Below are 9,294 nucleotides of genomic sequence, written 5' to 3' on the forward strand. Positions count from 1 at the left end.
CGCTACGAGCCCGGCCACCCGAGTTAGATTCCAGTGACGATTCTTTTAACCAATCCCGCGTCTTCCCTTGGTCGACTCAGCCTGGTGTGGTGTGTGCTGACCACCCAGCCTCGAGTGTGTCGTGCCGGCCTTACATAGGTGCAACTCGTTAACAGCACATGCCCCAGCAGCCCATTTAATACTATGGGGGGCTGGGAGTGGGGATCTTTATCTCTTCCTTCGTGTGCATAGCTCTGCCCGGAGAGGGCGCAATAACGGAAACGTGTGGACTCATCTCCACGTGTGGGTTTGGGATAGAGTGTTTCCCCCTTGCACGCGTGGATTTTCTTTGTTTCTTTTGCTCCGGGCGCTCGGGATTCCTCTCACACAGGGCCGGACCCAATCTCGACGAAGTCCCGAGTGTCAGCACGCAGCGCCGGCCTCAATGGGGCCTCAACAGGACTTGCCCTGACAAGTCTGGAGGCCTACACGGGTGATCTTTGCGTGATTGTGTCTGTGCAGATTCCAGTCGCTCAATGCCAGACGAACGCCCTTTGTCAAGGAGATGGAGGCATATAAAGACACCATCATCCTCGTGTCCGGCTTCTCATTCGCACCTCTAACACCGATTGCCATGAGGGTACGAAGACACTCACACAAATACAGACACTCACACAGACACTCATACACTTACTCACTCGCACAGATGCTCACACACTTAATCACTCACACATACGATAACTCACACACAGAAACTCACACAGACACTCACACACACAGACGATCACTCACACACAACAACAACCGCCATTCGCCACTAAGTGGTGGTGACGTCACCACGACGCTTGTGCCAGGCTATGTGCACCTTGAGGCCACGTGAAATGGCAGGAAGGTCACGGGGCAGACCCAGATGCCACAGGTCGACTGACTGAGACGACTGACTGAGACGACTGGCTGATGCACCACCTGTGCCCCCTACTGTACCAACTTGCTGTGCTTTAGCAGCCTTGCCTGTTGGAGGAGCTCACCAATGGGACATTATCCAGATCTTTCAAGGATTTGTGAGTTCCTCACACAATCCAGCCTGGTTAAACCCAGGATGGATCGTAGGCAGGCCAGCCTAAATGTGTCTAACCAGCGAAGATGTTGCATTAGGGGGGTCCACGTGTCGCAAGCGTAGAGAAGAGAGGGAATGACTGTGGCCGAGAATACCTGAAGCTTCGTGCGGAGCATCATACCAGGTAGCTTCCACACAGTGTTACGCAACCGATGAAAAGATAATGCCGCTCGACTGATTCGAAGTGAGACCTCTGCTGTTAAACCGGAGCCAGTCATGAGCACACTGCCCAGGTATGGGAAACTCTCCACTCGCTCCACAACTGCGCTATCACCAATTGGGATTTTTGGGGGTGGAGTGTCCGATAGTACAAAATACCCAGGCAGGTGCTTAGTTTTGGTGGGGCTGATGGCAATTCTCACCTCTTAGTGGCAAGCTCCAGATTCTCTGAGTGTGCAGCAATTACCAGATCATCAGCATCCATATCATGGTTGAGCAATTGGGAGCCATCCCTTGACCGCACCCGGGCATCGATCAGCCTTCCATTGTATCTGTACCAGATGGAAATTCCTCTGGTACAGCTATTGAAGGCTTCATGAACTACATGGTCAAAAAAGATGTTAAATAATGTGAAAGCAAGAGAACATCTCTGTCGCACCCCAAGGTGTACAGGGCATGACTCCCGGCCACGTAGTTTTACCCGGACCCGCTCACCATAATGAAGGTCCTTAATGATCGTGAGCAGAGGGTCAGGGACTCCGAAAGCACGAAGAACAACCCAGAGCCCAGGCCTACTGATGGTATCATAGGCCTTGACCAGGTCAATAAAGCAGAGATGTAGGTCTTGTTGGAATTCCCTACACCTCTGCTGTAACAGATGGACAGAACATATAGCATTTGTGCAGGACTACCCTTCCTGAAACCGCATTGGGGCTCCTCAAGCCTCTCCTCAGCGTGCCTAGCAAGGCGATGTTGAATAATCCTTGCCAGGACCTTTCCCGGCACACTGAGTGAGATGCCCCTGTAGTTGTTTCAGTCTGTGCTGTCCCCCTTCTTAAAGAGGGGGACCACCAGGGCATCCTTCCAATCCTGCGGAACCCGTCCAGTGGTCCATACTGTTATTATCTGCACACAAACGCCACCCTCCCTCAGCATTTCGCTTGGGAGATCATCCCTGCCCAGCACTTTTCCTGGTCTCAGACTCTCCATCACCTTCCGTACTTCCTCAATAGATGGCACTTCAGCCAGCCACTCACAGGGGGTGACTACTTCCTCCAATATTTGAGGCATCGCAGCCTCAGCAAGGTCATCCCCACTTTACCCCAGATATTTTCCAGGCTGAGGGATTTCCCCTCCCCCAAGACCTCACAGAAATGCTGGGGGTTGGAGATTGGATCATATTTCTTTCCCCTAAGGATTGTAATAGGTATGGTGCTGCAAGTTACTTTTTAATGGAGTTAAATATTGATTTGTGAGCGCAGACTACTTAGGCAGACTCCATCTCCTCAGCAACCCGCGACCACCACCCAAGCTTGCAGCGCCTCACGGCTCTCTAGACCTCCGAGCGAAGGCTGCGGTAAGCCTCCTCATTATACGACGTGGGATGCTGCAGACGGTGAGAAAGCCAGAACGTTTCATCCATCGGCCAGGGTCTATAGGGAGGATTGGACCGTGCACCCCAGTAGCCATTGTAGCTGCATGAGCCAGAGTCCTAAACCTCGCCCATCTCTATATTCTTTGGGTCTTTCGGTAAAGTCACGTAGATAGGTTCAAAGAAAATAACAAAAACTACGACGTTTCGATCGCAACACAAGCGGTCGTCATCAGGAAAAAGTTCGCCCATTTCTCCTTTGCATCAGGAGGAAAGGGGGGGGGGGGGGTCGATGCCTACCCCACCTGCAAGCAATGATGAAATTCTCGCTTGCAACCTTCATGAGCTAGTTGAGACCAGGCCACTTTGGGTTTGCATGGGGTCCTAGAATGGGAGGCGCATCTTACAGATGACAAGCCGATGGTCAGAGGGTAGATCAGCTCCACGGTAGGTCATGGTGTCAAGGACCTGGGCCCGCATCCACTGTTCCGTCACTATGTAGTCCAGCAGATGTTTTTTGCTTGGACCCGGCATGCATCCGTGACTTCGTGTGGATGCGCTGTTGGTAATTACAAAGCCATGGGCTGCACAAAAAATCAGCCTCCTACCATTGTTATTTAGCTGATCTGGCCCATGCCTTCCGATCAATCCAGACCAGGTGCCAGCATCATGGCCAACTCGGGCATTACAGTCAGCCAACAGGATGACTCTATCCCGAAGAGCCACTGTGAAAGGAGGCCATGAAAGGCATCTGACTCATCGACCTTGCCTGTGTAATGTAGTAACTCGGCGGGAGACGACTTCACGGGTAACACACTCTTTATTTTACCAAACTCGTTCACAGGTGACTAACACCTACTTTGTATCTCGGGTGACAAACACCCACTTAGTATCTCGGGTGACAAACACCCACTTAGTATCTCGGGTGACTAACACCCACTTAGTATCTCGGGTGACAAACACCCACTTAGCTATTCTGGCGACTAACGCCCACTGAGCTATTCTGGCGACTAACGCCCACTGAGCTATTCGGGTGACAACCACCCTCTTAGCTACCCTGGCGACTAACGCCCTCTTAGCTACCCTGGCGACTAACGCCCACGGAGCTATTCTGGCGACTAACGCCCACTGAGCTATTCGGGTGACAAACACCCTCTTAGCTACCCTGGCGACTAACGCCCTCTTAGCTACCCTGGCGACTAACGCCCACTGAGCTATTCGGGACACTCCCTGCCCGGGGTGTCCGTCTTGACTGTGGGTCCCCAGCCCGACCCACGTGGGCGTCGGACCCCGGGGTCCCACAGTCTCGCCTCCGAGCCACACAGGGCCCCGGTCCCCACAAGGACGGCGGGACTAGGGGTCTCGGGGCACTAGGTCTTCAGCTCCGTCTTCTGGTCTTCAACTGGGTAACTCTCCCCGAGTGCTCTCGCGCGTCCCCCTTTATACCCCACCTGCGGACGTCGCTGCGAGCACCCATCTTATTCGACCAATCACTAGGCGCTGGCTACGATCCTGTTTTCCCACATCTCAGCGTGCCTCACCACCCACGCCGCGCCGCCCCGTCATCTGTCACTCCCGGCGCGCGCGTCCACACCACGCCCACAACGCGTGCCCAACCCCGCACCCCGCGCCGCCCCGTGATCCATCACTGTCACAGTCGGCGCACGTCAACACCACCACTACATCTGCATCCCTCCACTGATGTTCATCTTCGGTGTGGGCATAAGTAACCACCACCACTACCACCACCACTCCTCGCCTCTGGTTGATGTGGAGTCGAGCGAACAGTAGCCTGGGGCTTACAGCTTCCCACACCTCACCGCCACACTCTCACGCCCCTTTCATTCTTTGGTTCAGAAGAAGAGCCACTCTCTGTTGTTTGGTAGTTTCCTGACACACATTCTCACTTACACAGTCTTTCACTCATACAGACACTCACTTCTGCTTCTTCTGCTTTCGTATGGCTGATGTAGATGCAGAGTAACACAAACTATTTCACATTCAGGTGGTAAAGCCGGATAACTCTCACACACACACACTCGCACATTCACGAACAACAACCGCCATTCGCCACCAAGTGGCGGTGACATCACCACGACGCTTGTGCCAGGCTATGTGCATTTTGAGGCCACGTGAAGTGTCGAACGCCCGCTGGCAGGAGGTCACAGAGCAGACCCAGATGCCACAGGTCGACTGACTGAGACGAACACACACTCATTCACACACAGACACTCACACACATAGGCACTGTTTGGCTGCCCATCCATATGATTATCCACCTGCCCCTCTTTGCCCATACATCCGTCTGTGCATCTGTCCACGTCTCTGTGTCACGTGTCCCTGTGTGTGTGTGTGTCCGCCTGAAGCTCGCCTTCACACTGGAGGACTTCAGAGCGCAGCAGAGGGTCGCCTTCTTCAACCCCGACTACATGAGGGCCATCGCGCGCTTCTGGAAGGGCCAGGGGGTGAACGAGCCGCGACCCTCATCAGGGCTCATGATGGTCAGCCTCCCTCCCCCACCCCTCCCCCCACACACACACCCTGCGTCTCCCAGCATCTCCACTGCGTCTCCCAGCAACTTCACATCGCACTCTCTCTCTCCACATTTGTCTCCCCGTGTGTCCATCCATCTCTCCACATCTACACCCCACCCCCACCACCACCACCACCTTTGTCTCCCCTTCATCTCTCCGTCTCTCCACGTGTGCGATCCCCCCCTCCCCCCAGCGTCTCCCAACGTCTTCACCTCCCCCCCCACTCCCCCGCCCCCCCAGACGAGCGTGGCCATGGACCTGTGTGACGAGGTGCATGTCTACGGCTTCTGGCCGTTCGACCGGGCGGTCCCGGCCGGGGTGGGCGGTGCGGGGGTGGAGCTGACGCACCACTACTACGACGACCAGAAGCCCAACCGGCGCCACTCGATGCCCCACGAGTTCCTGGAGCTGCTGGCGCTGCACAGCCGCGGGGTGCTGCGGATGCACGTGGGGGAGTGCGCGGCGCCTTGAGGGGGGACGTCGCCCTCAGAGACACGTGGGGGGGAGAGGGGGAGGAAGAGGAGGAGGAAGAGGAAGAGGAGGAGGAAGAGGAGGATCGAGGGGGTGAAGAGGAGGCTCTCGATCTTGTTGTTGACGTGGGGGCGCGAAGAGAATGGTAGCGGTGATGATGATGGTGATGATGGTGGCGATGGTGGCGATGATGGGGATGATGTGGGTGCCAGTGATGATGATAGGGGTGATGGTGATGATGCCAGGGATGATGGTGATGAGGATGATGATGATGGTGATGATGGTGTTGGTGATGATGGTGATGATGGTGTTGATGATGAAGGTGATGATGGTGTTGATGATGGAGAGGATGGTGATAATGATGGTGATGATAGTGTTGATGATGAAGGTGATGGGGATAATGATGATGGGAGGAGGGGATTATTCCGCGATGGAGGGAAGAAGCGGAGAGAGTGAGGTGGCCTGCAGCCTGGGTGGGTGATGATTTAAAAGTGCATAGCTCCCAGTGTCTTCCGAACATTGGAAGGAAGAGCGTTCCAGACGGCCGCAGAAGCGCATCTGAAAGTGCCGCGATGCCATGACCGTCTTTGTTCGAATGCCAGGCAAAAGTGTAGTATACAGTGTAGTGTATACAGTAGTGTATATTGTAGTGTATAGAAGTGGATAGTGTCGTGTATAGTGTAGGGTGAGGATCTAACCTACGACCTCCTGTACACCAGGCGAGGTAGTTAACATCTCTCCCTCAAGTTGAGGAGCACCTGGTCCGTGGTTTGGTTCGATACCCGGCGTCGACGTCGTCAGCAGCAGCAGTGGCATGGCGATTGAAGGCGCCGTCTTGCGTGATGGTGCGCACGTTACAGGGGCGGAAGGAGGAGGAGAAACGACCCAGATCCGCGGTACAGCCACGGCGAGAGGTGGCATCGCGACAAAATTCGGGGCAGTTAGCGGGAAACCACGTGGGGTGTCAGTTGGGGGCAGTTAGCGGGCAGTCACGTGGGCTGTCAGTTGGGGGCAGTTAGCGGGAAACCACGTGGGCTGTCAGTTGGGGGCAGTTAGCGGGAAATCACGTGGGCTGTCAGTTGGGGGGCAGTTAGCGGGACACCACGTGGGCTGTCAGTTGGGGGAGTTAACGGGAAACCACGTGGGTTGTCAGTTGGGGGCAGTTAGCAGCAAACCACGTGGGTTGTCAGTTGGGGACAGTTAGCAGCAAACCACGTGGGTTGTCAGTTGGGGACAGTTAGCGGGAAACCACGTGGGCTGTCAGTTGGGGGCAGTTAGTGGGAGACCACGTGGGTTGTCAGTTGGGGGCAGTTAGCGGGACACCACGTGGGCTGTCAGTTGGGGGAGTTAACGGGAAACCACGTGGGTTGTCAGTTGGGGGCAGTTAGCAGCAAACCACGTGGGTTGTCAGTTGGGGACAGTTAGCAGCAAACCACGTGGGCTGTCAGTTGGGGGCAGTTAGCGGGAAACCACGTGGGCTGTCAGTTGGGGCAGTTAGCAGGAAACCACGTGGGCTGTCAGTTGGGGGCAGTTAGCGGGCAGCCATGTGGGCTGTCAGTTGGGGGCAGTTAGCGGGCAGCGACGAGATCCGGGCGCAAACAGCCGGGCAGCAGTAGAAGCTCGAAGTCGCAGCGTCGCCATCGCTAGGTGTTGCTGCTGCTGCTGTTGTTGTTGCTGCTTCTGTGGGTCAGTGGGTGGATGGACGGGTGAGTGAGCGAGACGGTGAGTACGTGGGTGAGACAATGAGTGGGTGGATGGATGGATGGCTGAGTGAGTGAGTGAATTGTTGAGTAAGTGAAAAGGCGAATGATTGACTGAGTGAGCGGGTGACTGAGTGAGTGGGTGGATGAGTGAGATGGAATTGGAGACTCTACAACTGAACCTGCAGCGTGCCTCTAAGAGATGGGGGCCTTGCCATCAGCCCCACAAAAACAGAGCATGTTTCTTTGCATGTTCACCACACGGACGTGTGTGCTTAATGCAGACTTGATTCCTTGCAACAGGTATATCTGTTTGGTGTTCGAACATCCAAACAAGGGTAAAAGCTATTCTTATTTTTTCATACTTTGATACTGGCAAAAAAGGTGCCATGATGAAAAAACAAAGCACCTGCCTGGTTACTTTGTCGTCAAACGCTGCCCTCCCTTAGCTCCCTACGAGTGACGGGCGGTTGTGGAAAGAGAGTGGAGAAGTCTCCGTGCCTGGGCAGTGTGCTTATGACCAACTGCGGATTAGTCGAGGGGCGTCATTGCCTCTGCAAAATGCCGCTGTGTGGAAGCTACCTGGCCGGTCGCTCCACACAGCTTTGCCCTCCCTTCCCTATGCATGTGAGCGTGTGTGTGTATGTGTGTAGGGGAGACAAAGGCGGTCGGGCGAGGTGCTGGCCACCCACCCCCCTCGTGTACCGTTCCGGCCTTCATAGGTGCTCGCCAACAACACTTGTCCCTACAGTCTGTTAAGGCTATACGGGGGAGCTTTTTCCTTTGTCTTGACTGTGTAAGGAGCGGTAGTGTAGTCGTTAGCACGCTGCGCTACGAACCTGGCTGGGCCAAGTTCGATTTCCGCTCACGGCAAACAACCATCGACGATTATCTGAACCGGTCCTGGACCACCCCTAGGTCGACTCGGCCTTAAATGAGTACCTGGTGCGGTGTATAGTAAACATCGCCACTGGGAGACAAAGGCGGCCGGGCGTGGTTGCTAGCCACCCACCCTCTCGTATGTCGTGCCAGCCTTCATAGGTGCTCGCTAACAGCACTTGCCCCTACAGTCTGTTAAGGCTATACGGGGGATCTTTATCTTTTGGGTGTGTAAGTGAGTGGATAAGTGATTTGGTGAGATAGTGGGTGAGTGGGCGAGTGAGTGGATTAGTGAGTTGGTGAGATAGTGGGTGAGTGAGTGGGTGAGTGAGTTGGTGAGTGAGTTGGTGAGGTGCCTTTTGGCGTCTTCTGGTCTAACACCGTTTTGAGACGAGGCTAAAAAGAAAGCTGTCTCTGGTGTGGACTAATCAGTTTCAAAGACAATGCATATATTATACTGGTAGGATCCTCCTGGTTACACCAGCCCACAGGGGATTATTGTGTCCGTCCGTCCGTCGTACATCCAAAAATGGGAGGGGTGGGGCTGGGTGGGGAGGGGAGGGTGGGGAGGGGCTTGGTGGGGCTGGGTGGGGGGTGGGAGGGATGGGGCTGGGTGGGGAGGGGCTGGTCACCCCGTGGTGCCCTTATAAAACTCAACGTTTAACCTATTCACGCCGGCTTGTGCCCGCCCTCACAATCGGCCATATTTGCGGAATACACCACGCCGCCGTTGACCCTGGCCATTGACCGAGCAACCCAATGTTCCTACCAACTCCCTCCGCAGGAATGTGTTCAGAGTAAGTTTTTTGTTTGCGTTCTGCATTGTGGTTAATGCAGACATGATTCCTTGTAGAAGGTTTCAGTTTGGTGTTTTAACATTTTAACACAACTGTTTTGTTGCCAGAAAAAAGGGGAAAACCTATTCTCATATTTTGGTACTGGCAAAGGAGGTGCCATGATGTATAGTGTCGAGTAGGGTGTATGCATATATATATGGTTGAACTTCTTTCTCGCCGTACGTAGCCAACCGCACTAATCGGAGGTGCGGGGGGGAAGGACGTACAAACTAAACACAACAACAAC

General features: G+C 54.6%; 1 protein-coding gene across 1 annotated transcript in view; it reads left to right on the top strand.

Moving 5' to 3' along the window:
• LOC144735837 (alpha-2,8-sialyltransferase 8F-like) overlaps positions 1 to 5,973 on the top strand; it is a 31,967-nt gene extending 25,994 nt beyond the window's left edge. The window contains exons 7-9 of the mRNA XM_078618376.1: positions 502 to 619; positions 4,994 to 5,128; positions 5,402 to 5,973. Coding sequence (XP_078474502.1) covers positions 502 to 619; positions 4,994 to 5,128; positions 5,402 to 5,632 — 484 coding nt within the window. The 3' untranslated portion in view covers positions 5,633 to 5,973. The remainder of the gene's footprint in view (positions 1 to 501; positions 620 to 4,993; positions 5,129 to 5,401) is intronic.
• The last annotated feature ends 3,321 nt before the right edge of the window (positions 5,974 to 9,294 follow it).

This window comes from Lampetra planeri, chromosome 57 (genome assembly GCF_965212315.1).
Source record: "Lampetra planeri chromosome 57, kcLamPlan1.2.h2, whole genome shotgun sequence".
NCBI classification, from domain to species: domain Eukaryota; kingdom Metazoa; phylum Chordata; class Hyperoartia; order Petromyzontiformes; family Petromyzontidae; genus Lampetra; species Lampetra planeri.